Source organism: Rhopilema esculentum, chromosome 11, assembly GCF_057945365.1.
Source record: "Rhopilema esculentum isolate cy_ngs chromosome 11, ASM5794536v1, whole genome shotgun sequence".
Taxonomy (NCBI): Eukaryota; Metazoa; Cnidaria; class Scyphozoa; order Rhizostomeae; family Rhizostomatidae; genus Rhopilema; species Rhopilema esculentum.
This window is the reverse complement of record NC_142825.1, coordinates 3,244,452-3,262,583: the sequence shown is the minus strand read 5'-3', so window position 1 is coordinate 3,262,583 and position 18,132 is coordinate 3,244,452. Positions and strand designations below refer to the sequence as shown.

At 34.5% G+C, this 18,132-nt stretch overlaps 2 protein-coding genes across 2 annotated transcripts; one reads left to right on the top strand and one right to left on the bottom strand.

Annotated features, from left to right (window-relative positions):
- Positions 1-620: 620 nt before the first annotated feature.
- On the bottom strand, positions 621-6,430 carry LOC135693926 (acyl-coenzyme A diphosphatase NUDT19). The gene is made up of 5 exons (XM_065212511.2): positions 6,244-6,430; positions 4,017-4,361; positions 3,379-3,626; positions 2,784-2,886; positions 621-1,927 (listed from the first exon to the last, which is right to left on the bottom strand). The coding sequence occupies exons 1-5, from the start codon at positions 6,424-6,426 to the stop codon at positions 1,655-1,657; spliced, it is 1,152 nt and encodes a 383-aa protein (XP_065068583.2). The 5' UTR covers positions 6,427-6,430; the 3' UTR covers positions 621-1,654.
- Positions 6,431-6,557: 127 nt separating this feature from the next.
- LOC135693929 (transcription initiation factor IIB) lies at positions 6,558-17,391 on the top strand. The gene is made up of 10 exons (XM_065212515.2): positions 6,558-6,703; positions 9,269-9,379; positions 9,956-10,037; positions 10,566-10,676; positions 12,217-12,303; positions 12,785-12,914; positions 14,116-14,225; positions 14,881-14,975; positions 15,690-15,766; positions 16,047-17,391. Exons 1-10 carry the CDS (start codon positions 6,693-6,695, stop codon positions 16,178-16,180), a joined length of 948 nt encoding a protein of 315 aa, XP_065068587.1. The 5' UTR covers positions 6,558-6,692; the 3' UTR covers positions 16,181-17,391.
- The last annotated feature ends 741 nt before the right edge of the window (positions 17,392-18,132 follow it).

Here is an 18,132-nt window from a genome sequence, read left to right as displayed (position 1 = left end):
GTTTTAACTTGAGACCGACTTTTTTACGACAGTCATGTAGGAAGACGCCGTTATCTACCTTTTTAGACAACTTGTTTTCATACTAAAATTTTGGACGGGCACAGAGTGGAAAAAAATCTAGACGGGCTGCCCCCCACGTGCCCCCTTGGCTTCGTGCCCGTGGTAACCCAGTTAGGTTTTAACGTACAATGCCACACACTTTTGGCTAATGTTGTTGCGGTACACCTAAAATTACCGCGGCAAAACAAACAATTTCATCCATAAAATAAGTGTCAAACAGGGCCTCTAAAACATACTAACTAGGGGTAATTGCCTCTCCAACCCCAGTGCCATTGTGTTAAACAATAGGCAAATGTCCTCCCATTTATAAAACAAAGACTTGCCCCCGCTGCTGATTTCCCTCCGTAAAAGCTATGCTCTCAAATCGCTTGAAAAAGTATTGCTTAATTCGAAAGAAGACTCTTGCCTTGGTTTTGCTTCGCAGAACTTCGAGTCTACTGTTGCAAATTTCCAATCGCATAAAAAGACCTAAGTAAGCACCAACAGAATAATTTGTGACGCAATATAAACTTAGTTACAAATGCATCAGAAAGAAGAATTTAATGAAAAAATATCAGTGATGCCAAGTTATATGAATTTTCTTCACTTAAAACACTTGTAAAAACCAGCACATAAAAATTGAACATCGTTTTAAGTGACGTTTACGTATTTATTGCTACGTACAATAGATATAAGTCAATATGAGGATTTGACAAGACTTAAATGTTAAAAAGGATTTAAACTGAGCGTATAGAAGAAAACCGTTTTCTTAATTGAGTAGTAATCATCATGAATTAAAACAGGCTAATATCATACTGCATGGAAATACAAAACACAATTTTTCAAGCAGTGGCGGACACTTGGGGGGGGGCGAGGGGCGGGGACAATGGTCTTTTGTTCTAGAACAATGGGACATGTGACGTCATCTTATTAAAACAATAGGCTTGCCCCCCCCAATATTTGATCAAGTGTCCGCCCCTGTTCTCAAGACAGCTGCAGCTGAGCATACAGGTTGCGCAAGAGCTTCTTATTTAGACCTTCCTTTTTGCCAAGTGTGTGTTAGAAACTATTAGCGATATTTGTCTTTTTGCCCCAAAAAGGCCGTCACAAAAATTTGCGAAATTAGCAGGTTTTGCACCAAAAATTCCTTGACAAATCACTGAAAACTTCTGTGACAAAATCCCCTGAAAATTTGCCCTGAAAAGGGTTTCAATATGGTTTCTAATACACTTTAAATAAAGGACCAGCGAAAAGCCTTACCATTGGCTGTTGCTAGCTATTGTACTGAAGGGGAAGGGTCAGGGTGTCCAGTTCTCATTTGCAGTCAAAGTGGTTGTGCCATCATTCATTTTCTGATAAGGATGAAAATTTGGCGAAGAAGCTTGCAGAGATGACAAAAACTACTCGCTTTTGGAACGCAACTTTTTTCAAAGGGGGTTGTCTCACCCCCAAAGCCCCAAAGCAACGGCCCTGGCCAGAGGCTTCTAGCCCTCATATACCCCCACTCAAAGAAATCAGTAATCATCAAGTGAGCCTTACCACGTGAGCCATTTACAAACAAGCGCTGAATACATATTTAAATCTAGATTAAGAATGAAAATAAATTTTAAATTCTTCATAATTTTGATGAAACCTCTTTTGCTCTAATAAAGTCTTCAGATGCAAAATCTATACTTTTATGACCATGCCTTCGGTGATTACAGGTGATTCTAAAATCATTCAGTGACTTGAATTCCATTCGATGGACATTTTCAAGATCTTGTAAGTCCTCCAGTCTCAAGTCAACTTCATACGGACTTTTTCCAGATACTGGGCCATGCTTGGCACAGATTCTATTTTCAAATTCTACAGGGTCGGTTGTATAGAAATGGTCTCCAGGTGAAATACTCTAGAAATTGAATTAAATCGTGGGTCAAACAACCAAAATCAAAACCGGAGAAAAAAGGAAATTAAGAGAAAAAAGAAATGAAGAAAAACAGACCCATCCCCAGCATTTCTTTGCAGTCTTAATATATTTCTCTTTGAAATTATAAAAGATGCATATACCTCTTTCAAATTTTTTTTGTGAAAACCTACCCTATCAGGACCCACGCCATGAATTTGAAAGTAATGGGGCAAGGCTAGCAAAAGTGGGGGGCCAAGGATTCTTTCCCCTTCTATTGCAATTTCAAACTACTTGCTTCCCGAAAAAATGGGGGGGGGGCAAGGCCACCTGAGGGGGATGAGGGGGATCTTAGGAAACTGGGGAGTAATTACTATTGTATCTATTTTTGGGCCAACTACAAGAGATAATCTTGCTTAATAAGTGCTTGAAAATTGTGCATAATATACAATGATGTACTTCATCTAACAAAGAGAAAATATTCTTACTTTGATACCAGTAGGAAACAGAAAGATAATTCCATTCTAATTTAATTGTTAAAGGTTATTGCGGAGTAAGGATAGCTAAATGTTACTCCAATCGTGATTTAACAGCCTTCTTTGCTCTGATAAACTTAAATTTCCTTAAGACCAGGGGGAAGGGCTAACATGCTCCTGCAAAGGGGGCAGAACATGTGACTCTACTGGCACCAACTCTGGTGGTGAGTTGTGGTTCTAAAATCCTTGTTTATAGTTTTAGCATTTTTTAAACACATAAATGCCCATTTAGATCATCAATAAGACCTACGCTAATCCAAAAAAAAATTTAACTATGATAGAGAATGAAGCAAAACTTAAACTAAGGTTGATTCAAAATGACTTGCCATAAATCCGTTGTTGAATTTCACTCTAATGGGCAGGTTTCTTTCTGTTCCAAGACATTCTCGCTGTAATGAAAATTCTGCCAGTTCTTCTAAAGTAAGAAATCTGCAATAAAAAGCTACCTTTTAAAAAAAGCAAATAATTTCATCATCTTATTGTCAAAATAATGTAAAATGCATAGAATAGCTTTATAAACTTGAGATCAAAACTGAAAATAGACAGTGAAAAAGTGATTTTATACGTCAATGTGGAATGTTTTTGGGGTGGGATTAATTTAAGGGCTTGGCTTAAACAAGGGTGGGGGCTTATGAAAATGGCAAAGCAAAATAGCTAATTTTCAATGTGTCTAATTTTTCAGGTTCATTCTCTGCTAAAGTTAGGCTAAAAACTCAGAAGAAGGAGGCCAATTCAAATATCAATGGTAAAAACTTTGGTGCTCATTGAAAAAAAACGAGTTTCGAAGGGGTGAAAATATATCTTTACTGCAAAAGGACTCAAATTTTATTTGGGTAAGAGGGCTAAAAAATTGTTTTTTAAATTAATCTGTATCCAGACAGTAGAAGATTAATGGACAAAAGATACATATAAGAAACTTACTGTCCCAATCTTGTCAATTCATAAATTTGTGGAACAGGCAGTTGCAAAGTACCTCCTATATGGTCACATAGAAGATCTTTAGGAGTTCTCCATATTGCATCTGACATTTCTTTTTCATCATAATCAATGGCTGGCTTGTTGTCAGTTGCGTATATGTAGAACATTGTGTCAAAGCGTCTCTCAAGCACTACAGGAGTAAGCCAACAGGACCACTCTTTCAGTGACCAGATATCAGGTACCACATTGTACTGTCTAAAACACAAGTCTGACACTTATTGTTTGAGTTAATTTCATCTAGTTTGTTTACGTTGAACAACCATATCTGTCTTTGTGTAATCAAATGCTTTATTATCATTGGTACAAGAAAAAATCCTGACAAAATGCAAATTGACATGTCACCACCAGATCCCTCTTGGTTGTTCTCAGGCAGTCCTGGGCTAACACTGTGAGCACCTGGAAGTAACTACGGATAAATTCTGCATTTAAAATTACTTTCTCTTTAGATGGACTTTTTGCTAAGTTGGGAAACAAATTAATGGTCCCTGGGCTGTTTAAAAAATCAGCTCGATAAGGGTTAAAACCAGCCATGAAAAGGAAGAATAACACGCAAAATAATAAAAAAAGATGCAAGTAGAAACCTGCCTGCAGAGATCTAGAAATGCAAATGCATCATTATGCACTTTCTTTCTCCAAACCAAAACTTCTTCATGAGACAAAAGTCCTTCTATCTTCTTTCTGTTCGCCTTGAACAGCATGAGGCCACATTCCTCAAAGGCTTCCCGAGCAGCACAAATCCTAAATGCAATATCTGGAATAACTTGCATGCAGTGATATGCTTCAAACATTGGTGGCCGTTTTGCTACATTTTTGTATAATTCAAAAAGCTCATTTCTTGAATGTCCTTGGGCACCAAAGATATCAATCCACTGATCACAGTAGTCAGCTTTGTCAATCACACCACCAGGAAAGACAAACCTATTTGCCTGCAAAAAAGGAATACAATATATAATTTGTCTGGTAAACATTGATATTCACTAAAACAATTGATGCATCTACTTGGATATATCCAGTAGCACTATCATGTGTGGTTTGAAGATAACCAGAAACCATATGTGGTTTGGATGTGACCAGAAAAATTGGAACTTAGGAAAACAGAACAAATTCATATTAAAAAACCTAAGTGATACTTCAGAAGGTTTTTAAAGGTTTAAAGAAAATATTTATGTAATAAGCTATTCTCTATCAGTCCCATATCCATTGCTTTATCTCATTTTGGTCCCATCCAAGGCAATATGTTGTTGAAGTTAATTTTTTTTCCGCTCCATTCAGAATGCATGCAGAGACTTGTTAGCTTATCCTTAGAAAACCTTTGGCTTAAGATTGATTGGATGTAACCTGAAAATGGAAGGCAACTTATTTCATGCAAATCTTTCACTATTTTGACCCATACTTTAGGCTCTTTAACCAATTTTGGGTGAATTGGCCTGCCTGGACAGAGGAAATACTTTAAAAATATTTGCATGTATATCTAATATATGAACAAAATAAATTTGGTTTGGGACAGTAGTTTGCATCAGATGTTGATTAAATTGAGAATAATTTGATTTTGATGCTATTTCTGAACCCAGGTGATGTAAAACCATATTATGAGGCCCATACAGACCAAAAATGAGCTGTTTCAAAAAATTATTTTTTTAATTGTCTTGATACATCAAATGGATTAGATTAAACCTGGTGCAAAGTGTTTTCTAACATACACCTCAACTACTGCCACCCATATTTTAATACAAAGGAAGCTAAATAAAAAGGTTACATCTCTAATTGCAATATTTGTTAATTTGTCTTTGCTTGGAGTTACAAGATGGCATTTGATATTTTGTTTATTATTCATTCATTTTTGATAGCTTAAAATCAATGACACATTCACTTTCTTCAAGGGCAGTGCCAGCCCTAAAACAATGGGGTGGACAATGAATGAACTGATAAAGGGTGCAACTTTATTATCCTTACAGCTTAAAAAGTGTTTGGGCACAAGTTAATTACTGCTTAAATCCTTTAACAAGGAAGGAAGGCAATAATCACACTCTAAGAATCAACTGTTTAGCACGATAAAGCTGTGTTCTGTAGATCATCTTCATTACAGTTTCTCACTCTTTACGGGAAAAATGACCAAACACATCATACTCTATCTCAGCAAAAGTCTGAAGAAGAACCGTAAATGACCATCACAATAGAAAAAAGGTTTTGTTCCCAGAGAAGAAAAACTCACATCCCCCCTTATGTTTTCAGTCCAGTTCTGGAAAAATCAGAAAATCAATCTTAAAAAAAGTGGGGTGGACATGTCCAGCCCAGTCCACCCCATGGTGCTGCCCCTGACTCCTACTGAAAGCTGAAAGCTGAAAAAAGAAATGTTACCACTTTTTGGGGGGTTACGTTGGCAGCAGGGGTAATACAGTAAGCCGAAACATTCATGAACGAAAACTCCACTTTGTTGTTGGAATGGGGAACAGCAAAAATTGCAAAGTGTACAGTATTACTACAAACACTGGATTCATCCCCTGCAACTTTGCATTGACTCTGAAAAATGACAACACTCCAAGGCTGCTCCCTTCAGCTTTCATTAACAAACACATCAAAACATTTTGACTCAACAGCTAAGGAAAAAGCTAGAGTCACAATTTCATGATAATATTTGACAATATTTCAATTTTATAGCTAGAAAAATTGAACTATTGTCAAATATTATCATGAAATTGTGACTCTTTCTAGCTTTTTCCTTAACAGTTGAGTCAAAGGCAAAATTGTAAAAAAAGCATCTGGCTATTTCACTCATTCAAGATTCGAAAAGGTGTTAAGGGCATTTACCATGAAGTTACTTTGAGAATGTCGCTTTAACATTAACAAGCTATAGTCATTGGTCTTGGAATTGTAGTTATTTAGCTGTTCAGTCTTTCGTTGACTCTGGCAAAATTGGAGAACACTGGCATTTTTTGCAGCTACTATAACTGTTGCAGCATCCCTCCATAATTTCTTGGGTAATTTACTCATTTTACAAATGTAGATGAGCCTTTCAAAAATCTTTAACCATATTCAGAATTCAAACAAACAGATTTCTCGTCAAAAACAGAAAATGACCCAATGTACAATGAAATTTGAAAATTGCAGACAATCTTCGTCCATTATTTGCATGACTCTTTTTCGGTTTCAGGTATTATTTCAAATCGAGGCTATTTACTGGGGTTTTTATTTCATACTAGCAAACTTGTTGATGAACATCACTAGACGTAAAGAAGTAAAGAAAAAGATACAGCAATATGTCTAGAAGGTAATAAATGTATTTATTTCCATCAACTTCGATTTCGTAGAATAATAACTGAACGTATTTTCCTACTATTAAAACTATGTTAACGGGTCATGGTATCCAAAAATTACTCGCCGACAAATGAGATTAGGCCGTACTGAGGGTCGAAGAATAATTCCCTTCAAAATTTCTACTATGGTTAGAGTCTAAAATTATGCATCTACCTGAAATGCAGTCGGATTCAAAATTCTTTTAACATGGCAGCAATAGGCTAGCATCGCTGTCGATTAGCAAATAGTATCCTCCGCTCGAACAATTTTTTGTTTCGGGTTGACATTGTCGAGTTTGCTTACGATATCTACAGTCCTTTATCAAAAATGGACCTCGGATTTAAAATTATCATGCTAAAATTATTTTTTTGGAAACTTCATGTCGTTTGGACTGCTAAATCGCGAGTAACTTAAAATATCGCGAGATATTTTTTAAAAGTTTGCCCAGTGGTTTTCACTGGAGCAGCAAATTCCATTGCATGTTATTGGAAAATCAAAATTTTGAAAAAGGAGTAATTTGTGGCTTGACTGTCTAAACAAAGTTAGATTTTCTGCACAGACTAATTTCAACATGAAGATTTTAACTATGATTATAAATGCTTATGTGTATATTAAAAAATTACAACATTGACTTGAAACAGAAGATTCCTGTTTTGTTCAATGTTAAAATTTTGCTGCTATCTAATCCATTCCTATTCTCCGTTCTGTGTTGAGGTAATCGATTTTGCATCTCATCATGATCATCATCACCATTGTCAGTTCTTGAACTAACTTCATTATCATCATTGTTCAATAAAAATAGTTCTTAGTTGCGTAGCGAGAGGGAGGCAAGAGGGACAGGTGCCAATCATGGCAAAAAATGTATTCAAGTAAAGTCTTTTTCTGACGGGTGTGGACTCCAATTCTCCCTGGATAAACATGCTTTTGCCCCCCCCCACCCAATCTAACCACCCTGGCTACCTGCTCTGTCTTTTGTGGCTGGTTTCAAAAGGTTCCACCTCTGTCTTCTTTTACTTAACTGTACTATTTCTTTGATTCGTTCAAGGTATTTGCATTTTTCAACCCAAATTTTGAACTTAACAGAAGCAAACTTTCCAGACCAACATTTCCTATTGGAGATGGTCTTATGTTTTCCAAATCTTATATTCACACTTCTACATAAATTGTCATACCATTTGGATCTAGAGTAGAAACTTTTTGAATGCTAAAAGCATCTCTGTTGACCCCACCTTTGCATAAACTGAGTAAATAACCGCTTTAATTTGGTTTTTCTGACTTGCTGCCTGGGAGGTTGAGCCAAATTCTGAGAAATTATCTGACGAAAATTTTTGTAGTTAATGTATATTTGTTGGGAACTTGGCACTTAAAATGATTTCTACCCACCCACATCTGAGGTATAGGGCTGTTGGTTCATCCAACATTTTGTCAACATTGATCATAATCTGCCAGTTGGGTTATCTTCTGTTTATTGCTGGATACCATATTGACAAAACCTCTTTATCAATTCAATTTATTCTTGATTTAAATGTTGAAAATTGTGAAAGTAATGTTATCTAATTGTTATTGTAAATTGTAAATCTGTAGTCAGTGGGGGGGGGGGGGGGGGGGGTTGTGCCTATAAAAATAATCAAACTCAACAGTGCCCCATGTGCTCAAAAATAGTGTGTCCAAAAATACACATGCCATGTAGAAAAAACAAAAGATAGCAAGCAAATGTAACTATCATGGGTCAAAAGGCTAATCCCTTAGAACAACTGAAAATGCTTGACTTTGTAGGCTTGACAGTTATTGAAGCGACAATAAGAAAGTCCAATGATTTCCAACAAAACATTTGTGTTGGGCCAATTTATAGGGTAAACATTCAATTCCGCTTTATTCTAAATCAAGAATGCTTACAGAAGGGAAAAGCAGGTCAAATTGACAGGCCTTCTCTAGGCTATCTGGGAACGATAAGCAAAATGGTATAAGTGATTGGGCATGGCTGAAAGTGAGGTGCATAATTTTTCCCCACAGAGGGGCATGCATATTTTTTACCCAGATTGACTATATACTTTTGATATGTGTTTAATTATGCAATTGTTGAATTGTAATTCGGTAATGCGCCGTCTTGGCCTTGATACTGTTTGCAAAAAAGATAAAGAAATGCAATTACAGTAACCTCCCAATAACTCAAAACCTGATAACACCAACATTTGCTAAGTCAAAACTGATATAGATTCCCCTTGCCCAAAATTTTCATTTGAAAATACCCTTATAACCAAAACATTTTGCTATCTCAACCATTTCTTTGCCCTAAGATGTTATGAGAAGTTTACTGAGTATACCAAAGTAAAATTTCATAATCAGAAATCACCAGGTTACATGTCAAAGGAAGTTTATTGTTTTTGTACATCTCTAACCCTAGTAGAGGCTTTTTCATCAATATTTTTTATTTTCATGAACAATCTTTTTAGTAATGTTTAATTACTTGGTGATTATTGCTCTGGATATGAGCAGTTTAAAACAATGTTTATGAACTTTGTTATCAATTGGCTCGTAGAAAGGCTGGAAACACATTAATTTGCCCCAACCATCCTAATGCTACATTACTGGAAGACTACAGAGCTGGCGACATGGTTTGCCCAGAATGTGGACTAGTTGTGGGAGACAGGTATTGAATTATCTCATTCTAAATGTCTTTGTGAAGCAATGTCCCTCTAGGGGTCAATTTGAATGTAGAGGATTCATTACATCCAATTAGGTTGGAATATTATCTGTAGTCAAGATATGCTAAAATTCTCTTATTGAGTGTTACCAAAAAGTGATCTCCAGTATTGTATGTTATTAATGGCCCCACAGCTTAAAACCCTTGTCTCTAGGCAACAGAATCTAGAAGCTCTAGATATTGAATTTAGAATCTTGCCTTGTCTCAAGAGTTCAATCTTAGTCTTAGACTGTCCAAATGTTTGCTGAAAATTTTTCTACTTAATGTAATTGTAAATATTATATGACAATAAGGAATTCTAAATTGCTCTGTGTTTAAATAAGCCATGGGCAATGCAAAATTTGAAGGTGGCATGGAAAGCTGAAACCTAACATCGTTTTTTTCTGGACACTACTCAGAGTGGAAGGGATGGTTATAATGATTTAAAAGTAGGCAAAAATCCTTTCACAATTAGCCTGAGTATGCATTCAGACGTAAAGGCAGTATTTCCTACATTTCCACATTCACTGTGTATTTTTGCAGGGTGATAGATGTTGGCTCTGAGTGGAGGACATTTAGCAATGAAAGTAACTCTACTGACAGATCACGTGTGGGAGCATCAGAGGTAATAATTTCTCTATGGAAAAAGACACATTAGAAATAGTATTTAGGATTTAGTGAATCTTATATTGAAGTACATGTGTACCTAACTGTAAAGTATGAATATAGATGATAATTATTGTTTATGCACAAATATGAATAACTTCCTTGCATTACAACATTCCCTGCATTATTTTGAAGAGAGATATGCCAAATTTTTGTGCAATCCTGCAATTTTTTCTTTTCAATACTTTGTCCAGCCAAAATTTCAAAGCAAAACTTTACTTTAAAGGCGGTATTTTTATAGGAAAATATTATTTTAATTTGTTTCAAGAAAGGTACCAAAAAAAATTGGATTTATAACAATTTTTTATAAAAAATTGTCTTTTTCAGGTCGTCTTTCATCCTTCACAAAATTGCCAAAAATATGACTGCAATATAGGCAAATATTTTGTTGCTCTTTAATATTCCATGAATATAAAGTATTGGTAGACTTTTAGTAGTACTACATAACTTCTTTGTTTTTTAGAATCATTCTTTTATCTTTCTTTAGAATCATTTACTGGATGGAAATGATTTATCAACCATGGTTGGGAGTGATAGGAACTCAGGGTCTGCTGCAGATTTTCGGTCTTATTCAAAGTACCAAAACACAAGAAGTGGGGTAACTAGCAGATGTACATTGTAGTTCATAACTTAAATTATTTGGTATTTGCAATATGTGGCTGAGCGTTGAATGTGATCATAATAGCAGGCTGCAATATTATTAGTAAGAGAGACCTTTTTCAAAATCAATTGATATTTGCACATTTTGTTAAAAAACAAAAACTTTCAACAGCTGCATGGAATCAAAGACATTTCTAAAAGTTATTTTAGCTAAGAGTCAGCTGTTGAAAAAATTGAGGCATTCTTATCAATAACAAATATGTATGGAGTACTCAGAAGAAATCACATACTTGTCAATCACTTCACCCGTGCTTATTTAACTCACACCTGGCTTATGGGTGTATTCTATGGAGTTGTGCAGCTCATGCTAAACTCACTTCCAAGAAACTGGCTATACAGATTAATACTTTCTTGAGTTGTAACAATCACAGGACACAGCTTTTTAGAGATTTAAAAACCTTAAAACGTCATAACACCATTTGATCACAACAAATAACTATTTATGCATGACTTTAAAATGAATTAACTACCAATCAACAACTTGCAAGGATTGGCACTTGAGCTCGGAGCTTGATCGGTCAAGCATCTAGCATGTTTTTGCTGTCTGAAACTAACTGTGAAAACCAAATTTTGTTATTGACAATATTCAATGATGTCTGGTATTATTTTTGTTTTGACATTCTTCAAACTGAATTCCAAACATATAATATGCTTTAAGAGACAAAGCTTCAAATAGGCAAATGACAAAGCATGATAATGACAAATAAATAGCAAAAATCACAATGTTTTAACAGAACTTGCTTCATGCATTTTGAACAAACAAATCTCTTTTTTCAAACTGTAGTTAACTACTTATTGAACTGTACAACTAAGAATGCTGTCTAATTAAGCCCCTGCTATTTTGGTACTCACAAGGTCTGTTAACAGATGCTATTTATTTATCCTTTGCAATCAATTTACTACCAATAGGCAGTGCTTTGAAAATGTGCAAAATACAGTTACATAATTAGCATCTGCTGGAAGGCTTTAAAGGCACAACTTTGTCATAACTGCCCATGGGTGGCTAAGCTCTCTGTGCTACACTGGCACTGAAGAGCTTTAAATTTGCTCAAAAAATAATCTCTTCAAAAGTGTGAAAGGGAAAAACACCTTAAATGCTTGTTTTCTAATCTATCCTTTGAATTCTATTAAATAAACGATAGCTTCTTAAAAAATCTAGCATAGCAGCTACTTTTTTTATGTAGCAACAACTTTCATGTTCTGAAAATTTCAACTAACATGTTAGCTATCCAGCTAGGGGATTATATATTAGTTGTTCCACTAGGCTTTGTTCAAGCCATTTGGCTCATAGCATTATTAATATGGTCACATGCTTATAAAGTTTATTCACTTTCAGTTTTGTTATTACTCTCTTTTGTTTTTAAACTGTACTCTCTTTTGTTGGTTAAAAGAAAAATTCTTATGTTTTATGTCTTAGTTTTCTGAAAGTTTCTTAAATGGAAAATTTCAACAATAAAATCATACTTTCTTGCTTTCAGACAAGTGGGTCAGACCGAAGTCTCTTAAATGCATTTAGAGAAATTACTATCATGGCTGACAGGATAAATTTACCTGCGAAAATTGTGGTAAGTTTCTTTTATTGGATAATTTGGTAAAAAGATTCCAGGAGATTTATAAATAGATGATGTACTTGGAGAGTGCTATTGTCTTGTTTAAAGTTTCATGTTTTTTGTGTTTTTTTTTTAAATTTTTTTTAGAAAATTGATTTAACAACCTATTGCTGAAATGTTGCACTAAACAGGGGCACAGCTGAAATTTAGATAGCTTAGGTACCCAAAAAGGTACTACACAAACAATCCCAGAAGCATTAGTACTAACTTAAGTTAATTGGTGTGCTAGCTGGGCCCTATCTATCTTATATGATGAAAGTTTCAGAAAGATCTGTTAAAATATGTTGTTCCCGTATCTTTATTTATGTAAGGCTTTCCATTTCTGGAAGACCAAGATTAAAAAGTTTTGCATCTTTTATTTGGTGTGTTATTCATTCCCTTGAAAACCCCCACAAAAAAGTATGCTGAAAGTTGATAATTTTATTCTTGTTTACAGGACAGAGCAAAGACATTGTTTAAACAAGTCCATGACCAAAAGACATTAAAGGGCAGAAGCAATGATGCTATTGCGTCTGCGTGCCTTTTTATTGCTTGCAGGCAAGAAGGGGTTCCACGGACATTCAAAGGTAAATAAAAAATTGAATGCTTTTTCTAAACCTCTGCCCAAATTTCCATCCAATCTCGTTTTTGCTGTATCTATCTTTGTTTTGTTGGCAAAGGAAATCCAAAAAATATTCAATACTTATTTAAATTCAATTAAATCTTCTTTAGTTAAGAATATACTGTTCAAGTTTTATTGTTAAAAGTTTTAATAAACATGACTACTCAAGTAATCAAACAGTATAATGTAAGCTTTTTTTATTAGAAGAGTAACTTTCTAAGAAACTTAATGTTTGGTGTTCTGATAATTAGTGAAAAGTTTCTTGTTAATGCTATTGGTATGAATTCTTTACCCCAGATGTTCTAAATGAGAATTTTGCAAAGTAAAAGGTAATGTGTCCAGCTAAAGCAAGCAACTCTGCGGGGGTTGTCAGAAACATGTGATTTTTCATGTCATCATCCCAGCCATTACTGTCTTTCTATTTATCTACCCTGCTGTGAGGTTAGCTTTTCATGTGAGCAGTTTTGCATCGCAAGAATACTGACCAATTGCAAACTGTTATTTTGATGTTACTTGACATGTTGGGTATACCCAGTCCTTTTATATGGACACATTACCTTTAACAAATAATCACTTGTTAACCCTTACAGAATCTTAACATTTTTAAGACCTAGCATACTGGTTTTAGTGGCCTTGATTTCATAACTGACTTAGCCATTATTGCAAGAAATTTTCCATAAAGTGTATGTTACTTTTTTGGTTTTGATAGTCCATTCTTTCTGTAAGTGAAATCCTAAAAATTGTCCCCACCCTCCTATAAGCAGCCCCCATCCTGCAAGTAACAATTGTCAATTAGCCCCCACCTTCAATTGCTGAAAAAATAATTTTAACTATTTGCAAATGATCGGTTCATAAATGTGAACAGGATAGGTGTTAAAACTTGGAAAACAATGTACTTGAAATGGAGACTTTTAGATAGCTAGCCCCTATCCAAAAGTGCTATTTTCAGAATTGTTCATTAATGTTACATTTATATTAGAGGTGGGTGGAAGGCGCGCCATCATAGCTTCCCATCAATACACTAAGGTACATGAATAGAAGATAGTCAAAGCTAATGTTTTATCATGAATTCCAATCAAATTAACACCCTCTTCCCATAACTGCAATCCTTTTAAAGGATAATTGTTACATAACTGTTCAATCTTTGCTTTTTATGTTTTATCTAGAAATCTGTGCCATTAGTAAAATTTCAAAGAAAGAGATTGGTCGTTGTTTCAAATTGATCTTAAGGGCACTGGAAACAAGTGTTGATCTTATAACATCAGGAGATTTCATGGTATGCTTTTTTTCTGTTTAAAATTTGCGCCTGCCTAGTCAAAGATATGGTGATCAACCTGTTGTCATAATGCTGTGAGTGACATTGTCTCCAGCACTAGAAACACAGCATTTTAGGCTCCATGGAATCATCACTTCCATAATCGCTACAAATCACTCATTTGAGAGATGGAAACTAAACTTTCCATGCGATTTTATAACAAAACAAACAACTGGAGAGCAAACAAACATAATGTTTCTAACGATAGTCCTTAAAGCCATGTGAGCTTTAATCATGTTGCTTTGTAATGGATAGTGACTCTGTCACAGTCAACTAGCAAATTTTGCTTGAGGGCCAGAGTCTGATAAGGGGTCTTTGGAGGGGGGGCTTTTGGGGCTTGGTACAGGATTGCAAGGGGCTGTAGAAGAGTCTGGACAGGGCTGAGCTCGAAGGACTTCTTGTTTGATTGGAAATTTTTCAGAGTGTATTTTCAAGTGCAAAACTCCAGGTGGCCAATTCCAATCAAAAACAACCCAGTAGCGCCCTTATTTCCCATCTTTCCTGCAGTATCTATATTCTTGGCAAACAGGGTTTGATTGAAGTTAATGTATATTTTTTGTAGCTTTATAGTTCCAAAGTTTCTACTAATCATTATTTCATTATTATTTCTATACAGTCACGTTTCTGTTCAAATCTTGGACTACCTTCATCAGTGCAGCGAGCTGCTAGTTATATTGCAAAACGTGCTGTAGAGTTAGATCTTGTTCCTGGGTGAGTATGTTAATAATTCTATTCTTAGAAATAGATAACAATATTTTTCTTCATTTTTATGCTGAAACTTTTTTATAATTTAGTGGCTCTGTTTACATAAGAAATCATTTTCTTGAAAAAGCTTCTCGGGTACGCAGAATGCCTAGATTGTTTAGCTTACAAATATGATCAGTTTAATTGCACCTTTTCTTTGGCAACCTCTTTGGCTCTGCATAATCTTGACAGATAGGTGTCATTTTTAAAGCTTATGTTATAATGCTGATTAAAAGTGTAACAATTTAATACTCATGATGATGATAGCCCTAATTGTTAGATTTTTTTGTTTTACTACTCTTTTGTTTCTTTTTGTCTCCTTCCTTCCAATATAAATGATATTTTCTTTTTCTTCTTTTTGGTCATCTCCTATTACTTTCTAGCTTTTACTCTCTCACATGTTTTATTCAAAACAACAGAATAGAGGAATTGGATTTCAGGCGCATTGATTGATTTCAAACACTCAGAATGTGCAAAATATTGTGCAAGAAGTTATAATTTCTGAATCTGCTCTTATCTTTCATAGCTTTTGGGAAGCTGATTGGAAATCATTGACTAGTCTTTTTATTGTTTTGATGATATAATTCCAAAGATTGTAGGTTAGCAAATGATTTCATAAATGGAATAAATTGCATTTCAATGATTATGTCCTGCTTCTATTACCAATTAATCATTTTATAGCCGCAGTCCAGTGTCAGTTGCAGCAGCCACAATTTACCTGGCATCACAAGCATCAGAAGACAAACGTACACAAAAAGGTATGAGTTGTAAAAAGTATAATTGATAGGTGAGATGTTACTCAGGCAGGGTTCTAAAACGTTTTGCCAATCTTTTTAAAGATTTTTGAGACTGTAAATTTTAGATAATAGGCATTTTGTTTCTAGGCATAGTCTATCATTTTATTTTGTTAGTCATAAATCTTTCTTTTGTTATTAGTAATAATTAGTCCTATTTAAGTATTTAGTCAGTTATATCAGAATTTTTTCACCCTTTTGTTTAGCAATTTTTCTGAGTAACCCTTGTCCTTTAATTTTCTAGATATTGGTGATATTGCTGGTGTAGCAGAAGTTACAATTCGTCAATCATACAAACTTCTTCTACCTAAAGCTGCTGAACTGTTTCCACCAGACTTCAAGTTCCATACACCAGTAGAGAGTCTCCCACCTGCTTGATAGTTATCAATACATTAATTGTTAACGGTAACATTTTGGTTTAATGTAAGATCATTTTGGTCTTCAGGGTAAATCTGCTATGCCCTGTGTGCTGAACGTTTTTTCTCAAAATATTCTGTGCACCAATGGCTTAGATTCACTTGTGCCAAGTGTATACTGACAGTTTAAGCATTAACACACCACTAATTTTATTTGCCATGTCAAAGACTATACTTCACCCTGGATTGGTCTCTGGTATTAAGCAAAATATACAATAATGTCAACAACTGATGTGGTTAGTGACTGATACTCAAAGCTTTAAGCAAAAGTTTTTTGAACAGTTTCATGTAATTTGCTGTTGTACACAATGTGTAACTTTTGGTAAAACAATCTGTAAAAAATTCAACATTACATACAGAAGATTTCGAGGTAGTTTCCTTTTTTCTGTGTAATTTGGAAGATTTGATATCCTCAATGTTGACTAATTTAAATGGTTTTCACAGCTTTTCTTAAAAATAAAGCTTTGCAACGTTTGTTGATGTTGAAACATTACTTGTATTAAAAAAGGTTGATATGTTTTCTAATATAGAAAAATAGTGAACTTCAATTTTACACGCTAGAATATATAGCATAAGCAAGTCAATGTTCCTTTGTTTGTCAAATTGCAGCAATAATAACTTTTAAATTAAATTCACTAGAATCATTACTTAATTCTATATACAAAGAGACATATTTTGTTAATTTACTTCTATGTTATACTGACAAAAGCAGAGAGAAATATTTACAAAAAAACAGGTTACTTATGAATCTTGGAAGTATCAGGATGTCTGCCAGTTTAAATAAATCTTGTGATGACAAAAAAAATAAACAGCTAATGAAAGTAATCCATAAAAATATGAAAAACATTACATATTTAATGATCAATTTAATTATTAAACCAAAGATTAAATGAGTTACAGATGGTATGAGATGATCTAACAAAAAATGTTAAGATGATATAAACTTATATTTTGTCTTATTTTAGGATGCTTTATTAGAGCCAATGGCAGCTTCATCATAATAATTTTAATTGATTAGAATAATCATATATATTTCATTTAAATATCTTGATTGAGCTCTTTTTTGATTAGCATAATCATATATATTACATTTTATTGTTATCAATCTGTTTGCATTGTTCCTTTCATATTTACTTTGTTTTAAGCTACCTCTCTAAAAAATCAAATGTACCTTCCCCAGAACTGAGTCAACAAAATAAAGGTTTGAGGAGTAAAAGAGTAAGCGCTGTGTTTTCTTATTAAATATTTATGGAAATAATGTGAACATAATTATTGGGGTTAAAGTCTCCCTAGCACTCTATTTCTAATGATTAAAACTGTTTTATTCCTGTTGGTGTCTATCAGTTCCTCTTTTCAATGGTGGATTTGAGGGGGGCAACTAGGGGCACTTGCCCCTCCCTCAACGAGTTGAAGCAAGTTTGGTGCCCTTTTTTGGAAATTGCGCGCCCTTTTTTGGAAATTGCGCGCCCCTTTTGAAAACTGAGAATCAGGTGAAAAAGTTTCTGAGACCAATAGGTTAATTTTCTTCAAGAATTACCTCAAAGTTATGTTGTTTATTTCCAAAATGGATCTGAAATTGTTGTATACAGCGTATTCTTGACACCAATTTTTGAAAAATTGTCAGCGCTCCAACTACCCCTCCTTCAAATTTGCTCTGGATCCGCCCCCTGCCTCTTTTAAACGTTCACAAGGACTGACAATATCTTATGGCATATTGTGTGATTCCCAAACCAATGAATTAAATATGCAAGAAAAAGTATGTTCTATCTTAATCAAGAATCCCAGATCATTTGTTGGCAACAAACTATGTTCAATATCAAATTTGTGAAGTCCTATGGTCAGGTTACATCTTTTGTGCTGTCAGATTGTTAAAAATGATTAACTAAACCTGAAAAAGTCTACAACTTTTAAATA

Bases quoted from the DNA above. Each gene is read 5' to 3' on its own strand.
- LOC135693929 (XM_065212515.2), top strand. The intron at 12,304-12,784 runs GTAAGTTTCTTT...TCTTGTTTACAG, and splicing joins ATTTACCTGCGAAAATTGTG to GACAGAGCAAAGACATTGTT. The intron at 15,767-16,046 runs GTATGAGTTGTA...TTAATTTTCTAG, and splicing joins AGACAAACGTACACAAAAAG to ATATTGGTGATATTGCTGGT.
- LOC135693926 (XM_065212511.2), bottom strand. From the start codon at position 6,426: ATGAGTAAATTACCCAAGAAATTATGGAGGGATGCTGCAACAGTTATA. The intron at 3,627-4,016 runs GTTTCTACTTGC...TGTTTTAGACAG, and splicing joins TTCTAGATCTCTGCAGGCAG to TACAATGTGGTACCTGATAT. The intron at 1,928-2,783 runs GCAAGTCATTTT...TTCAATTTCTAG, and splicing joins AATTCAACAACGGATTTATG to AGTATTTCACCTGGAGACCA.